Below are 17,381 nucleotides of genomic sequence, written 5' to 3' on the forward strand. Positions count from 1 at the left end.
CAATGCTTGCATCTGCGCACACTCGGAGGTCGAACTCCAAACCATCGTCAACACCTACACCGAAGCGTATGAGAGCATGGGCCTTACACTAAACATCCGTAAGACAAAGGTCCTCTACCAACCTGCCCCCGCCACACAGTACTGTTCCCCAATTATCAAAATCCATGACGAGGCCTTGGACAACGTGGACCACTTTCCATACCTCGGGAGCCTACTGTCAACAAGGGCAGATGTCGACGACGAAGTCCAACACCGCCTTCAGTGTGCCAGTGCAGCCTTCGGTCGCCTGAGGAAGAGTGCGTTTGAAGACCAGGACCTCAAACCCAGCACCAAACTCATGGTCTACAGAGCAGTAATGATACCTGCCCTCCTGTATGCTTCAGAGACATGGACCATGTACAGCAGGCACCTCAAAGCACTGGAGAGGTACCACCAACGCTGCCTCCACAAGATCCTGCAAATCCATTGGCAGGATAGGCGCACCAACGTCAGTGTTCTCGCTCAGGCCAACATCCCCAGCATCGAAGCTTTGACCACACACGATCAGCTCCGATGGATGGGCCACATCGTCTGCATGCCCGATATGAGACTCCCAAAACGAGTGCGCTACTCGGAGCTCCGACAAGGCAAGAGAGCCCCAGGTGGGCAGAGGAAACCGCAAAGCCTCCTTGAAAAAGTGCAACATCCCCACCGACACCTGGGAATCCCTGGCCCAAGACAGTGGAGGAGAAGCATCCAGGAAGGCGCTGAAAACCGAGTCTCTTCGCCGGGAGCAAGTGGAAGCCAAGCGCAAACAGCGAAAGGAGCGCACGTCAACCCAAGCACCCCACCCACCCACCCCTTCAACCACTGTCTGCCCCACCTGTGGCAGACTGTAGGTCCTGTATTGGACTCATCAGTCACCTGAGAACTCATTTTTAGAGTGGAAGCAAGTCATCCTCAGTTCCAAAGGACTGCCTAAGATGATTTATTCAGCCTCCACATACAAAGAACTATACCCAAAGTAGCACCTGGAAGACTACACGTGAAGGCCAGTTATGGAAAACAAAATGACAATACTGTCTTTCGATGGAAAAATAGGAAGCGATGGATTATACTTCAGCAACATGATTTCCTCAGATAAATGAAACTCGGACAACTCTGGCAAGGACTATGGGCATGGAATCACAACAGCCCTGTTCATCTTTGAGCCTACTGAAGTGTGTATAGTCCACTAAGCCTTCATGCCAAAATAGGGAAAACAAAGAATATGTACAAGTATTAAGACTTAAATATCATACTAACTCAGGATCAGATGGTTCTAACATTAATTGATTAGAACGTAACTTAAATCCTAAGTGGAAGTTAATTGCCAAATGAAAGATTGAATGTCTCTTTCAGACACCTTTCTTGAATCTGAATACTACAGGGTATTTCTCAACCAAATATCTCACTATTGAATGGGGACTTTCCAGCATTAATGTTTTAGTACTACAGGAAACTTTGGTTTATCCGGAGGTTGTATGCCCGGAAACCTCAATCTAATGGCAGAAATCAGCAGCCGTTTTGGTTAGGTTTTTTTTCTTCTCCTAGCATTTTTTTTTTTAAAACCAGTCAGGCTCTGGAAAGCGTCTCTGTAGCTTAGCAACAGCTTCAGAGGCGCTTCCAAGGTACGGGCCGAGTGTTTACAAGCTGTTGCTAAGCAACGGTGCTTGTTGTCAGATACGGAGATGAAAACCTCCTATCCTTCAACATTAGCGCTGGTCTATCCGGAAGTTTTGATAGAATGGCAGCAGCTCGGTCCCGTCGGTGCCGGATATCAGAACTTTTTCTGTAGTTGGATTAGTGACATTCTAATTGCTAATTCATTCAGTATAAGTTAATCTAATAACAGAATTTGGAACCAAGTACCCATTCACAAGCTAGCACTTAGTATACTCATTTCCCAATCAGATCAGAGATTGCTGAATCAGTCACGGCCACTAGTATTGTCCCAAGGACATGGATCCAGTGCCGAAAAAAATTTAACAACCTTACACGGCAGGTCAAGCTTCAGCAAATGCCATATCCCACCATCTGCACCATAAGTCTCACACACTGCTCAATGCACCACACCCCCATCACTCACCTACCAACAATCTCTAGCTGTCACCACTCATACTTTGCACACACTGACAGCTATTCAACTATGGCAGGCACATCACCCAAACACATTGCACCACACTCACTGACACACTTCCCTTTCTCTTGTAGACCAAGGTGGCACATAACAGGAGGGGGCAACAACAGACAGGAGTCAGCCAAGCCACAATAGAGAACCTGATGGACCTGCAGGAATCTGTGTTTGAAATCATTGGAAGGGCAGTGATGGAGTCCGTGGCCAGCGGAGAGGTTGAAACTGTTGCTGATGATGACGGCATAGTCATACTTAACCCTTCTTCTCACATCCCAGTTCCCCCTCATCCCACAATCACTTCTCACTTACAAGCTGCTGATGGTGCATTCATGGATATCTTGCTTCCCCCCTCCTCACCACAACCCGACTCTTGGGTTTCTGAAAGCAGAAAGGCACAAGAACTACCAGCAGGCCAGCCTGTCCTTCATCATCAGCAAACTGAAGGAAACGACGAAGAATACGAAGGAGAAAAGACTCTGGCGCTGCATTTGACACTCACAGACTCCAGCTCAGAAAATGGCACTGCGTGGACTTTAGTAGTATAGAGGTGGGATCTGCACATGGCGAGTCATCGGGCACGAGTGGGCTGCAGCCAGGCCAGGGGGAAAGGGTAGCTCAGGTGTCAGCTCCCTGGAGGGTGAGTTCGCACACGAATTCGGTTCCACAGGACTCAGATGACGACCTTGATGGGGTGGCCTTCAGAAGGGCGATGGGCATGCACACACAAATTCTAGGTGCAATGGCCAGAGAGCCTCTCGTCAGTATCAAGCAGCATGGAGGAGTCCAGCTCCAACATTGCACAGGGCTTTGTGCAGAGCTTGGAGCCCATGATTTTCAGGATGGAAATGATGGACAACTCTAGGAGAGACCTTGTGGGCCCACAGATGATGCTGGTTGTGATGGGCGGTCTAGCAGCTTCCACTGCAGCACAGGCGGAAGCGACCCAACGTCTCACTGCTGCAGTGGAAGCTCAGACTGCTGCCATCGGTGCTGGATTTATGAATCTCGAAAGGGGCTTGCAGGGTGTCACAGCAGGCCAGCAATCTGTCCTCCAAGAGATTGCTAGAATGCTGAGGTGCCGTCCAGGGAGTGGCAATGGGTCTGTGGAGCAAGAACCTGCTGTCCTCTCTCAGGATGACAGCATTCCTACTCCCACCACTGCCACCCCACCATTGCCCTTCCCGCTGCCTAGCAGTCAGCCAGCCCAGACTGCTGCCACCCATGCTGAGGTGGTGCAATCTACAGTCAGGCCTTCTAGTTCCAGAGCTGGTTGAGGTTCTCGTGCAAGACCATCTGTAGTCTCCCTCATGGAAACACAGCAGCCTTCCACCAGCCATGCTGCAGCTACTGGGGGAGCACTAGTGTAGGTAAAGGCATACGAAAGACAGACATTAAGGGAATGCACACAGGTGAATAGTTAATAGTAATTTTGATTGCATTTGGATAAATTTATGAATTTTGTTTGGAATGTGTGTTTTGTGGTGGCTTTCAGTTCAACTTTATGCCCAGGAGGACGATGTGATGTTCCGTGACAGAGGGATGGTATGATGGAGAAGTGGTGGGCAACAGGGATCTGGAGTTTTATTCATTGGAATCGGAGTCTGATGAGGCGTTCACGGACAGCCCATCCGGAACAAGGATTTGATGCCTGCCTTCTCCCTTCCTCCTCCTCTTCTTCCTCCTCCTGAGGTTGTCCCGCAATCCCTGGTGGCAACGGCTGTGCCTTCATGATGGTCAAGTTATGGAGCATGCAGCAGACCACCACGAAATGGGACACACGCTCCGGCAAGTACTGGAGGGCTCCTCCTGAGCGGTCAAGGCAGCGGAACCGTTGCTTGAGCACTCCAGTGGTCTGCTCGATGACGTTCCTGGTAGCAGCATGGCTGTCATTATATGAGTGTTCGGCAGGAGTGGTTGTGGAGGGGAGACATCAGCCAGGTGCAGGGCGGATAGCCCTAGTCTCCGAGCAGCCACCCTCGAGTTTGACGATGCAGGATGAAGGAATCTTGACTGCTGCCAGGATAGCGGGCATTCAACATTATGATGCGTTGGGCATGGTCGCACAACAACTGCACATTAAGCGAGTGGTGACCTTTGCGGTTACAGAACATCTCAGCATTGTTGCACGGTGCCTGCAAAGCCACGTGTGCAGTCGATGGTGCCCTGCACCATGTGGAAACCAGCTATCCTGGCAAAGCCACATGCGCGTTCATCCTGTTTTTCTCTGTCCGGAGAGAATACAATGACGTCCCTTCTCCTGGAGTAGAGAGCCTCTGTGACCTCCCGGATGCAGCGATGGACGGCGAACTGGGAGATGTTAGCTATGTCTCCTGCTGCAAACTGGAAGGATCCGCTGACGAAGAAATTGAGGGCCACGGTGACCTTGAGGGCCACTGGGAGAGCCATGGTCGCCCTGCTCGGAGGCTGCAGGTCTGGTTGCAGGAGGTGTCAGAGTTCTGTGACCACCTCCTTGGTGAAGCAGAGCCTCCTAATACCTCCACTTAAGCCAGGAGCAGTGTAAGAGAGGTGCGCTCGGAAGACCCTAGGTGGGTAAGGCCTCCTGTTGAGAGCCCTCCTGCTCCCTCTGCAAGCATCTTCTCCTCTTCTTCGCTGTCTGCGCTCCCTCTCCTGAAGATACTCGAGCGCGAGGCGGACTGCAAGTAGAGCGCCCATGACTGTGAGCAAGTGGTGTGAGCAGAAGCCTTTAAATGAGAATCAAGGCGTTCTCTACTTGCAGCAACACTCTCTGCGACCTCAGCAACTTTAACCAAGTTTAGAAAGCTGCAAGAGTTGCAGAAACTTAGAGCCAGTCAAACTGAAAAACCATATCAGCTTCAAGTTGTTGCTGATGGTCCCTTTAAATCGCACTGCTGGGACTCCTTCCTGCTGCTGAATACTTGGTCAGCTGGTTGTGATTAAAAGAGGGCGGTAAGTGGAGTGGCAACGTTGAAAATGTCAAATCATGCATCAAATCAGAGTTACACACTCATTGACGTCACTATCTGCCTCATTTCCATTTCTGCAGCGAGCGCTGGCAATGGCAGCGCTGCCAACCTCCACAATATGGTGGCTGGCGTGGGACCTGCCGGAAGCAAGTTGGCTGCCATTATTTCTTCAAAACGGGCCTCAACAGCCAGCGGAAACCCCCCAAATTTCTAGGCAATACAGCGAGATTGAGAAAAAGAGAGAAAAGGTTCTTTGGGTCATGCTTTCATTTATCTAGATATTGGGCAGCAAGAGTGCAATCTGGACCGTAGGGGGCGCAAAGTCCACTTACAGGAGTGACCTGTGACACAGAAGCTAAGAAAATATCTAGTGTAATATCCTTAAAAGCTTGACAATTACTTTAGGAGAGAAACTTCTCAGTGAAAGACACATTCACAGTAGCAGTATTTTTTAGTAGGGAAAGTCAAATTTTAACTTACTCTGTTTGGAGGATTTGATTGTTAGCTCTTTTGTCTCCTTCATTGAAATTTTCTTTCCTGCTATTTCATCATAGATAGCTGACAGATATTCTTCAGGTAGATCTTTGCTGTCATTGATTCCTCTATTCATCTTAATATACTGATCCTTTGTCATTTTATTCTTCACCTTTTTCAAATCAATGAACAGAAAATAATAATTTAAATTACTTTTCACTGAAGTCTTCCTTGTAAAACATATCAATCCAGGTTATGCTACTTGCTGAATAACAAGGTGCCTCTATTGCCTGAAACACGATTCAAATATGTGGACTAAGCACTGCCCCTGATGGCTCACTGATACGGTACTGAGCCATACAGGGCAGGAAGGACCTTAGTTCAATTCCATGTATGCACTGAGTTAACTAATATCCCATCAAGTCACTGGCAAAGACACCAAAATTCGTATTAGTGTTCAATGGGGGAGGAAAGAAGAGGCGTAAAAAAAAAAGGGAGCAAATAAAATGTAGGCCAAGTCTTCTCGTCATTATCCAGTAAATCCTGCTTTTTGGGGGGGGGGGGGGGGGGTGGTGGTGGGTGTAGTGTATGTACCTTTAAGAGAGAACTACTTTTACAGCTCCTGTATACTGTAGTACCGGCAGTGACCACACCTGTATATAAGCCTTGAGCATGCCTCTGTACCCCAGTCTTGAGAATGCCTCTGTACCCCAGTCTTGAGACTACCCTACTCCAGTAAATACCTGTTGATTGTTAAGTTACAGCATCCGTGTGGTTATTGAAAAACATCATACTCTCAGAATCACGGATCTAACAGTGGCGACGAGTGTCGATTCGAATCTACCTGCAACTCTGCATTTCCCTTTGAGGATTCGCTCCGGGAGGGCGGTGGAAGAAGGTCGAGGCCAGAAACACGGGCGTCGACCACGAGCAACCGCCCAGTTGTCCGGCAGAGAGTGAACATCGCAGGGGAGGCTGCGGAGAGCCGGGCTTGGTTCCCCAGCCACGACGATCAGCAATAGGCTGACGACAGGTACAGCGCAGACCCTTCCCGGACAGCGGCGGCTGGAGCCGACCGACGGCGGAGAGAAAGCCGAGCAGCGTCGACGGGGTAAGACAGAGGGTGAAGCGCACAGGGCGCAGCCGGGGGTTGAAAACCAAGCGGCGAGGAAAAACAAAACGGCGAGAGAGAGAGGGTAAAGCAACAGCCGGGTTCAGGACCGAGCGGCGGAAACGGGAAAGGCGCACAAAAAAAAAAAACGAACACGCAGAGCACAGCCAGGGCTCAAGGGCTGAACAGTGTCCGCGGGGAGAAGAAGGGAGAGCGCAGGAGACGCCATTGAGCCGCGGAGAAGGAAGAGCGCGGGAGACGCCATTTTTAGAAGCCACAGCGGAGAAGAAGGGCGAGCGCGGGAAGGAAGGAAAGCGCGGGAGATGCCATTTTGTGCCAGCGGAGAAGAAGGGGAAGCGCGGGAGACGCCATTTTTGACAGTTAAATCACACCCAGGGATGCAGAAGAGTGGCAGTATCTCTACGTTCGACAATGAAGTCGAAGATTGGGCGACATATGTGGAACGTATTGAGGTGTACTGCAGGGCGAATGAAGTGCCAGATGCTAGGAAAGCACTGGTTTTGTTAAATTCCATGGGTGCAAAAACTTATGGGTTATTGCGAAACCTAATAACCCCAGAGAAGCCTGTGAACAAGAATTTCGAAAGCATATTAGAAATCCTACAGGACCACTTAAACCCCACACCGCTGCTGATAGCAGAACAATTTAAGTTCCATAAAAGGAACCAACACAAAGACGAAAGCAATGCCGAGTACCTAACGGAACTGGGCAAGCTATCGAAACACTGCCAGTTTGGAGCGGGACTAGCAGATACATTAAGGGACAAGTTTGTGTGTGGGCTGCAAAGTGAAGGAACCCAGAAACGGCTTCCATCAGAAAAGGATCTTACACTGGACAAGGCTTTCAGTATGGCAGTATCACACGAAGCAGCCGCAAGGAGCGCTGCAGAGATACAATGGAGACCGCAAGAATATGGCACCAATGAAATGTCCTTTGGAACAGGGAAGTGCTATCGCTGCGGCAGAACAACACACGACCAGAAGGATTGTTGGTTCAAGGACCAAGTGTGCAGAGAGTGTGGAAAAGCAGGACATATAGCAAGAGTCTGCAGGTCTGGGAAGAAAACCAACAGCAAGAAATCTCCACAGGAGAAGTACAAAAAGGTACACAAGGTGATGGACAGTAGTTCAGACGAACAGAAAAGTGACACAGACTCTGGAAGCAAGGAGCTGGGTTGTCTGAAACTACATAAGGTAACCAAAATGGAGGATCACCAGACTATCTGGGTTACACTCAAGATGGACGGAGTCCAAGTGAAAATGGAATTGGACACAGGATCAGCCCTAACAGTCATAAACCAAAGGGACTACAAGCGGCTATTTTCACATATACCCTTGAAAGCTACAGAGATTGTCTTGAAGACGTACACGGGGCAAAAAGTCTACCCCAAAGGAAAAATAAGGGTGAAAGTGATATATAAAGGCCAGGAAATACCTAAAATGGATATATATGTATTGCCAGATGGAGGACCACCACTGCTAGGACGTGAATGGATCCAGAAGATACAATTAGATTGGCATTCCATACAGGCACTGAAGGTTGAGGCCAAAAAGGATGACGACGTCACACCTGGACGACTGTCAAAAATGCTAACTGACGCAAAAGAAGTGTTCCAGGAGGGACTCGGAACACTAAAAGGCATAACAGCAACGATTAAAATAGAGGAAAATGCAAGCCCAAAGTTTCTTAAGGCCAGACCAGTGCCTTATGCGATCAGACCAGCTGTCGAAGCAGAGCTGGAAGGGTTGGAACGTTCAGGAGTACTGTCCAAAGTAGACTGGAGCGAGTGGGCTACACCCATCGTTCCTGTAATGAAGAGGTCGTTGAGTAATACGCCTGGGGAACCAAAGAAGGTCCGCATCTGTGGGGATTTTAAGGTGACAGTGAACCCAGTCCTTCATATGGTACAATATCCGCTTCCACGAATTGAGGATATTTTCGCCTCGCTATCTGGAGGTAAACGCTTCACCAAAATTGATCTAGCCCAGGCGTACTTGCAAATGGAGGTAGAAGAAGCCTCGAAACAATACCTTACGATTAACACTCATAAAGGTCTCTATCAATACAACCGGCTGGTGTTCGGGGTAGCATCGGCTCTTTGGCAAAGGGCAATGGATCAAGTCCTGCAAAGGATTCCAGGGACCCAGTGTTATTTGGACGACATCCTGGTCACGGGCGAAAATGACAGTGATCACCTCGCCAACTTGGAGAAGGTGCTCACCAGATTAAAGGAATATGGGCTACGAGCTAATCGCCACAAGTGCGAGTTTTTCCAGAAGCAGATCTCGTATTGTGGCCACGTCATCGATGAAGAGGGGTTACATAAGTCCCCTGAAAAGATTGAGGCAGTAGTCAAGGCTCCAGCACCGGAAAATGTGTCACAACTGAGGTCGTTCCTCGGGCTGGTAAACTACTACCATAAGTTCTTACCAAATTTGTCCACGGTATTACACCCACTGAACACCCTACTGCAAACAGGAGTACCATGGAAGTGGAATGACGAACGTAGACGAGCTTTCCAGAAGTGTAAAGAATTGATCACATCAAAAGAGGTGTTGGCCCATTTCAACCCAGCACTACCAATTCGTTTGGCATGTGATGCATCACCCTATGGTATTGGAGCAGTGCTGTCGCACAAATTCCCAGATGGGTTGGAGAGGCCAGTAGCCTTTGCGTCTCGGTCACTAACCTCAGCCGAGCGCAACTACGCCCAGATTGACAGGGAGGCCCTCAGCCTAGTATGGGGAGTAAAAAAATTCAACCGCTATCTGCATGGGCAGAAGTTCACCTTGCTGACTGACCACCAACCACTTGTCTCCATCTTTAATCCTAAGAAGGGCGTTCCAGTAATGACGGCACAACGGTTACAAAGATGGTCCCTGTTTCTAGGGGCGAATCAATATGAAATCTATATATATATATATAAAGGAATCGATCTGTCTGTCTGTCTGTCCTTCTGTCCTCGGGTGTGCGTCTGTCCGGCTATGCGCTCGAAAGTTATAGAGTGTACCTACGCGCGCGTTACCTCCGAAGAAAGCTTACGGTTCCGTGACGGTCATAAGCGTATTTACTTTTCGGTCGGACGAAAATTGTTCACGCCTTATGCAAAAAACCTTCAAAATAAACTCATTATCTGCTACTTAGCATTGATTGACTGACGTCAAGGTTCCACCAATCCTGTGCCGTCACGATTGACCAATCCTACAGTACGGTCCCCTGATGGTTGGCCAATCGGGGTGTGTGTGTGGGGGCGGGACTAATCGTTTTCATCTCGGGGATGTGGCAGCCATTGTTTCACTGCCATTACTTCAGCTTCCAGCTCAAACTACTTTGATCATCCAGCTTTGAAAAAGTTAGTATCTCTTTTAAAAATAACATAAGATTTACCAAAAACGTTTTATAAGTACTTTCACTTTCATCTTTCAAGGTATTAAAAGGTAGAAATGTTGCCCGGCAGCAGATTCACACAGGGAGAGAGAGAGACAGGGCCTGAAAGCCCTTTGATCATCCAGCTTTGAAAAAGTTAGTATCTCTTTTAAAAATAACATAAGATTTACCAAAAACCTTTTATAAGTACTTTCACTTGCATCTTTCAAGGTATTAAAAGGTAGAAATGTTGCCCGGCAGCAAATTCACAAAGGGACACAGACAGGGCCCTAAAGCCTGGGACTCCATTTAAACCGCCCGGCAGCAGATTCACAGAGGGACACAGACAGGGCCCAAAGCCTGGCACTCAATTTAAACCGCCCGGCCCAAAACAGCCCTGGCAAAGCCGGGCTCCCCCCAGCTAGTAGAATATAAAGGCACGAAACAGCATGGGAACGCTGATGGGCTATTGCGCCTGCCACTGCCTACTGTGGAGGAAGCACCAGCAGTGGACCCTATCGAGATATTTTATTCGTCAATAATTGAACGATTGCCAGTAACGAACGCGGATATAGAGAAGGAGACCCGCAATGATCCGACGCTGTCTCGGGTATATGATTTGACGGTGAGGGGATGGCCAACACATGGTGACTCACCGTTGCCAGCATTCTCATCCAGAAGAGAACAGCTGCCAGTATGCCAGGGGACAGTGATGTGTGGATCCAGAGTGGTGATTCCACCTAAGTTAAGGGAGAGAGTGCTAAATGAGCTACATGAAGGTCATCTGGGGGGAGTGAAAATGAAAAGCCTTGCTAGGGCTTATGTGGTGGTGGCCGGGGATCGATCAACAAATCGAGGACCTAACCAAGAGCTGCTCAGGATGCCAGAAGGTCCAAAATGCACCACCACATGCCCCTCTACACCCATGGGAGTGGCCCTCCTCTCCATGGCAACGGGTGCATATTGATTTTGCTGGTCCATTCATGGACTCAATGTTCTTAATAGCAGTGGATGCTCATTCGAAGTGGCCTGAGGTGATAAAAATGTCCTCAACCACTACAGAGAAAACGATTGCAGTCCTACGGACCATATTTGCCAGAAACGGCTTGCCAGAGCAGATTTGCTCTGATAATGGACCACAGTTTTTGTCCGAAGAGTTTCGAAAATTTATGAGAAGGAATGGGGTAAGGCATTACACATCTGCCCCGTATCATCCAGCCACAAATGGATTGGCTGAGAGGTTCGTACAAACCTTTAAGAAGGCGATAAAGGCCATGTGCGACGATGAAATTCCACTACAGCATAAGGTGGACAATTTCTTATTAGCCTACCGAAACGCGACACATGCAGTTACCAACCAGACCCCGGCCATGATGTTCTTTAACCGAAGGTTGCGATCTCGTCTGGACTTGCTTAGACCAAATGTGCGAAGAAATGTTGAGGATAAACAATTCCAGCACATCAATGAGAAGCCGACAAGGAGCTTCAATGTAGGACAACCAGTCTCGGCCCGTGACTACCGAACAGAGAAATGGCAACCCGGAACGATATGCACACGGCAGGGGCCATTAATGTACACAGTGGATGTCGGGGAGAACATTGTGAGACGCCACGTTGATCAGATCTTAGCATCACAGGAACGAGTCAACCCCATGTCTTGCGTACCTGGGGGTGAACCTGACATACCGGTAGCATCTACCTCCGAACCAGTAGCAGTGGAACCCGATGAACTAACCGATAAAAAGGGGCCAGAATCGCCTCCGCACCAAGAACAAGAACCTCAGGAAAGGCGCTATCCCGAAAGGATCAGGAAGCCGCCCCAAAGACTGAATCTATAAATGGACTATTGTTGTTTAATGTACATGTTAAAGTGTTAATTGTTATTTGAATATTATGGGTACTACTAATCTAAATTGTAGTGTATGTACCTTTAAGAGAGAACTACTTTTACAGCTCCTGTATACTGTAGTACCGGCAGTGACCACACCTGTATATAAGCCTTGAGCATGCCTCTGTACCCCAGTCTTGAGACTACCCTACTCCAGTAAATACCTGTTGATTGTTAAGTTACAGCATCCGTGTGGTTATTGAAAAACATCATGCTCTCAGAATCACGGATCTAACAGGGGGGGGGAAAGAGTGGAGTGGGACTGTTAAAAACTAGGGGTGCCTAAAAATGTATATGGCTACGCGAATAACACTGTTTAAATGATTGTATGTTTCTGTTCGAGACAAGTAAGGGGTTAATGTATAAGTTGTGTTTTACTGGGGACTGTTTTAAGTTTCGTTTTCCTGAAAGCTTGTATTAGAATTTGAGACAAAATGTCTTCAGTTAGTTAGATTAGATGAGGCATAAACATTCCACACAGGGGCCCACAGGATGGCCTTGCCTGCCAATCTGTTGCTTGTAAGTTAGGGTTTTGACTTTGTTAATATATCTTTAATTTGGCCAATGAAGGCCCAACCTATGTTTCTTCCATTATTACTAATAACCATATTATAATGCCAACGTGGAATTTGCAGTTAGCTTAACAAAACTGCTTGGGAAGATAATTAAAAGTTAATTAGTATAGAAAGACATAGATAAAGGGAATTTAGGGGAGTTAAGGTATCCATCTCAGGGTGGAGCAGTTTGTTATATGAAAGTGAGATAACTAACAGCTGAAGTGGAACAGCTCTGGCTTGGGCCTCATGATTGAAAGGGGACAAGGCCAGGCCTACTACCAAGTGTACCAGGGAGGATAAGGACCAGGGAGATAAGACACAAATTCCAAAGAACCTTCAGAAAGATTAAACAATAAGACAAATTGGCTGAGATCATGAGACCCCTGTAGGGGAGGGCTTTAATCCAAAAATTGAGACAAAGAACTCAACGCCCCATTGGGTACTGAGGTTTTAGGGGAACCTCTATAGGTTAAATGGTCTCGTCAATAATTTGGCCTCAGGCCCACCCCTAAAAAGAGAATAAAAGTAACACCCTGAGGGCTTGCCCACACAGACGGTGGAGGGAAGAGCTAAGCAGAAGTTGGGCTCTTTCGAGAGTGATTCCATGCTCACAAACTCAGATGTTCTAGACGAGAGGAAGAGGCGCCGCAGGCCAGAGAACTGTTCACGTACGGCAGCTGTCTGTCCGATCGGATCCGGTATTAGCTACTTGTCACGGTCGTATGTTTTTGCTGTATAACTAGCATGTTATATTCCACCTTAAACTCTGATTAAACACAGTGGCCCAGAAATTCGGGTCCCCATGGGCGAGTACGCACGGGGTACTCACTTGTAGGCCCAACGGAAGTGCCGGTTTCGTGCATGCATTGCGCATGCGCGGGAAACCGGAACTTCCGTTCCTTTAAAGGAAAGGGTTCAGAGGTCGAATGCGTATGCCAGAGAGGCAGCACGTGCGCATGGAACTTATGTTTTTTTTTTATACAGGTTTCTCCGGGAGGGTAAGTCTCCAGGAGTTACACATGTAAAAAGCAGGCGCAAGGCCTGCTTTTAACAAGGTAAGTGGTGAATTAATTAAAATTAAAACATTTTTTTTCCACAGGTTTATTATTTTTAAATACTTTAAAGAAAGGGAAGTTTATTTTTAGCCCCGTTAGAAAGTGTAATGAAAGTGTAATTAATTTTTTCAAAAATTTAAATTATTGTTTAAAATAGTTATTTTATGTAATTTATAGTTATTTTATAAAAATGTGACTTTAAAAAAAAAATTAATTGAAGTTTTAGTGATGTTTTGGGGCTTATAGTATTTATAGTTTTGACAGCTCTTCCTGTCAATTTTATGAATGGGCATTTCCCTGCTACCATTGGCTCTCCATGGCCCACATGATCCCAGGGGACGCATCGAACTAACTGCGCCCCTGGGATATGCAAGCACTGCGCGTCGGCAGTTGGAGCAGGCCCAGGATTGGAATCCCATGCGGGCCCACAGCTCAATGGCCGGCGCGCTATTAAGTGCAGGTCGGGGTTTTGCACCCATGGGAAGCCTCCGACCCGAATTTCTGGGCCAATATACCCACCATATTGGTTTGCAGCTGATCCTGATTATTTGAAAGACTACAGATGAGCTACAAATTGGCCTAATCTCTACAGAGAGAGAGAACAAGCTTGGAAGTATAGTGAACAGTGAGGAGGATAGTGATAGACTTCAAGAGGACATAGACAAGCTGGTGAAATGAGAAGACACGTGGCAAATAAAATTTAACGCAGGAAAGTGCGAAGTGATACATTTTGGTAGAAAAAATGAAGAGCGGAAATATAAACTAAAGGGTACAATCCTAAAGGGAGTGCATGAACAGAGAGACCATGTGTGCACAAATCGTTGAAGGTGACAGGGCAGGTTGAGAAAGCAGTTAAAAAGCTTACAGAATCCTGGGCTTCATCAATAGAGGTATAGAGTACAAAAGCGTGGAAATTATGATGAACCTGTATAAAACACTGGTTCGGCCCCAACTGGAGTACTGTGTCCAATTCTGGGCCCCGCACTTTAGGAAGGATGTGAAGGCTTTAGAGAAGGTGCAGAAAAGATTAACGAGAATGATTCCAGGAATGAGGGACTTCAGTTACGTTGATAGACTGGAGAAGCTGGGGTTGCTCTCCTTGGAGCAAAAAAGATTGAGAAGAGATTTGATAGAGGTATTCAAAGTCATGAGGGGTCTAGACAGAGTAGATAGAGAGAAACTGTTCCCATTGGCAGAAGGGTCGATAAACAGAGGACACAGATTTAAGGTGATTGGCAAAAGAACCAAAGGCGACATGAGGAAAAACTTTTTAACTCAGCGAGTGGTTAGGATCTGGAATGCAATGCCTGAAAGGATGGTGGAGGCAGACTCAATCACAGCTTTCAAAAGGGAGTTGGATAAGTACCTGAAGGGAAAAAAATTGCAGGGCTACGGGGAAAGGGCGGGTGACTGGGACTAGCTGAGAGTCAGCACGGACTTGACAAGCCAAATGGCCTTCTTCCATGCTGTAAACCATTCTATGATACACATGTGTGTGTGGGGGGGGGGGGGGGGGGGGGGGCGGGGAGAGATTAACATTTGTGCTCAGCTGCAATGTCCTCAGGATTGAACAACATATGAACAAACACTGTCTAAGCTCACGAGGAAGGGCCACTTGGCTGAGGCAACTAAAGAGCTGGCAATGACTTTGGAATCATTTGTCGCATGACTCCGTGTTGTAGGAAGAGCAGAGTAAATTGGGGGAAAAAATTTGAATGGCATTCTGATGGTGCCACCAAACATTCCTGAGGTTGCAATGCTCAAAGTTTCATGTTTGATTGCAAAGTATTCAATGAAAAATACTTGGTGGAATTATTACTGCATACATTTCACACCACACATGTGCCAACCAGTGATCGTCTCCAACAAATGAGAATCTAACCATCTTTCCTTGACATTCAGTGGCATTACCATCACCAAAGTCCCCTACTTTGAACAGCCTGGAAGTCACCATTGACCAGAAATGCAATTACTTTTAAGTTTTCTTTTTAACATTAGATTTGGTTGGTATATGTTTCACAGAAATACAATTAAATACAGATATCCTTTTAACTGTTTTATTTTAATTCATGAAACGCAAACCTCTGATGAGATAGGAGATTGTTTGATGATTTCCTCCCCCTTCAAACTATACATTTGTGATGAGGTACTTTACACTGTAAATTCTATCTAGTAAAGTGCAAGACTGAAAACAACAGCACAAAAATAGGGTTATGCGAAGAAGCAACATTAGCGATTCAATTAAATACAGCTAAAAAGGAAAAGAAAGAAATAGTAATGAGAACTTCTTTAATTCGGTTTATAATTTTAAATATTTGTACTATATATTCATATACATTTTGCTTTCTGCAAAAGATGCACAGCATAACTACTAAAATTGTAAGAAAAATAACTATAGGTTTTAAATTCTAGCTGGTACTAAATTTTGTAGCTGCTACACTATGCTAAAATTTAAAATCATCCCAAAATACTTTTTAAAAATAGCATTTTCTTATTATATAAGCCTTACCTGTGAGCTATGAAGATCTGTTGTCAGCATGATGATAGAATAGGCCAAGACATAAGCTGTGTCTGCACTAGCAAAAAGTGTTTGTCTGAAAAAAGAAAAGCAATATAAAAATGATTAGCTTTAACCAATGTTCCCGCTAATTTTTTTTGTACTGAGCGGGCCACGAATTCCTGTGAGCGCGACCTTTCTCGTCAGTGCGCAAATTTTACAACAACAACTTTTACAACAGCAACCACTTAAAACCATATATACAGTAATGCCATATTGCCACCCCACCGTCTCAAATCATGAGACAATCAGACCAACTCTTAAAAATCATGAAATCAGGTTTTTTTGGGTTTATAAATGTCATTAGTGGCTATATTTAATCTCTACAGGTCACAGCTCTTATAAAAACTATATTACATGTGTCTCGTGTTAGAATTTGCTCTGTCAGAGGTGTCCCAAAGTTAATCATAACATTTTGGGGTTATTGTCGATTAGGATATGCTAATATTGGAGATTAGTCAGGACAATAGTGGAGGACGAAACAGACGGGTCGGGACTCATTCCATATGAGGTGTTAATGGCAGATTGGCTAGAGCAATAGAGGCACTGAAACAAACACATTAGCAACTATTAGCAAGGTCACATTAACTATCGAAGGATCAAAAAGTGACGTCACTATGAACGCTTGGCCATCACAAACTAGTTATCCCTGTGGTAACTTTTCTGACACCTCCTGCTTAAAACCCAAAAGGTCAGAAGGATCGTGATCTGTATTCATACTGAAAATCAAGATCAGGCGAGCTTTTGCCCTTCTGCTCTACGGGAGGTTTCTGTCCTCCCTGAGCTCGCCTTAAGACACCTGCATTATAGTGTGACAGGTGTACCGCCCCAGTCAAACTCCCCACCTGCCACTGTCCCCAGAGTGGGTCGCGCCCAGATTAGTGGGTGAACTATCCAACGCTTGGTGAATTCTGCTCCACAATGATAAGAGGAGCCGACATCGAAGGACACAACTGTACAGGGTATTGGTGAGACCACACCTTGAGTACTGTGTACAGTTTTGGTCTCCTTATTTAAGGAAGGATATACTTGCATTGGAGGCAGTTCAGAGACGATTCACTAGGTTAATTCCAGAGATGAGGGGGTTGACTTATGAGGAAAGGTTGAGCAGGTTGGGCCTATACTCATTGGAATTTAGAAGAATGAGAGGTGATCTTATTGAAACATATAAGATACTGAGGGGGCTCGACAAGGTAGATGCTGAGAGGATGTTTCCCCTCGTGGGGAAATCTAGAACGCGGGGGCATAGTTT

The 17,381-nt window shown here is 46.5% G+C and overlaps 1 protein-coding gene across 5 annotated transcripts in view; it reads right to left on the bottom strand.

The window, feature by feature from the left end:
* arfgef1 (ADP-ribosylation factor guanine nucleotide-exchange factor 1 (brefeldin A-inhibited)) overlaps positions 1–17,381 on the bottom strand; it is a 390,120-nt gene that overhangs the window by 115,981 nt on the left and 256,758 nt on the right. For all 5 annotated transcript variants that reach the window (XM_085993106.1, XM_085993109.1, XM_085993107.1 and 2 more), the window contains 2 exons: positions 16,082–16,166; positions 5,581–5,746 (listed from right to left, as the gene is read on the bottom strand). In XM_085993106.1, coding sequence (XP_085849232.1) covers positions 5,581–5,746; positions 16,082–16,166 — 251 coding nt within the window. The remainder of the gene's footprint in view (positions 1–5,580; positions 5,747–16,081; positions 16,167–17,381) is intronic.

This window comes from Somniosus microcephalus, chromosome 7 (assembly GCF_052327205.1).
Source record: "Somniosus microcephalus isolate GS21.2 chromosome 7, FLI_Smic_1.0, whole genome shotgun sequence".
In the NCBI taxonomy this organism is placed as follows: domain Eukaryota; kingdom Metazoa; phylum Chordata; class Chondrichthyes; order Squaliformes; family Somniosidae; genus Somniosus; species Somniosus microcephalus.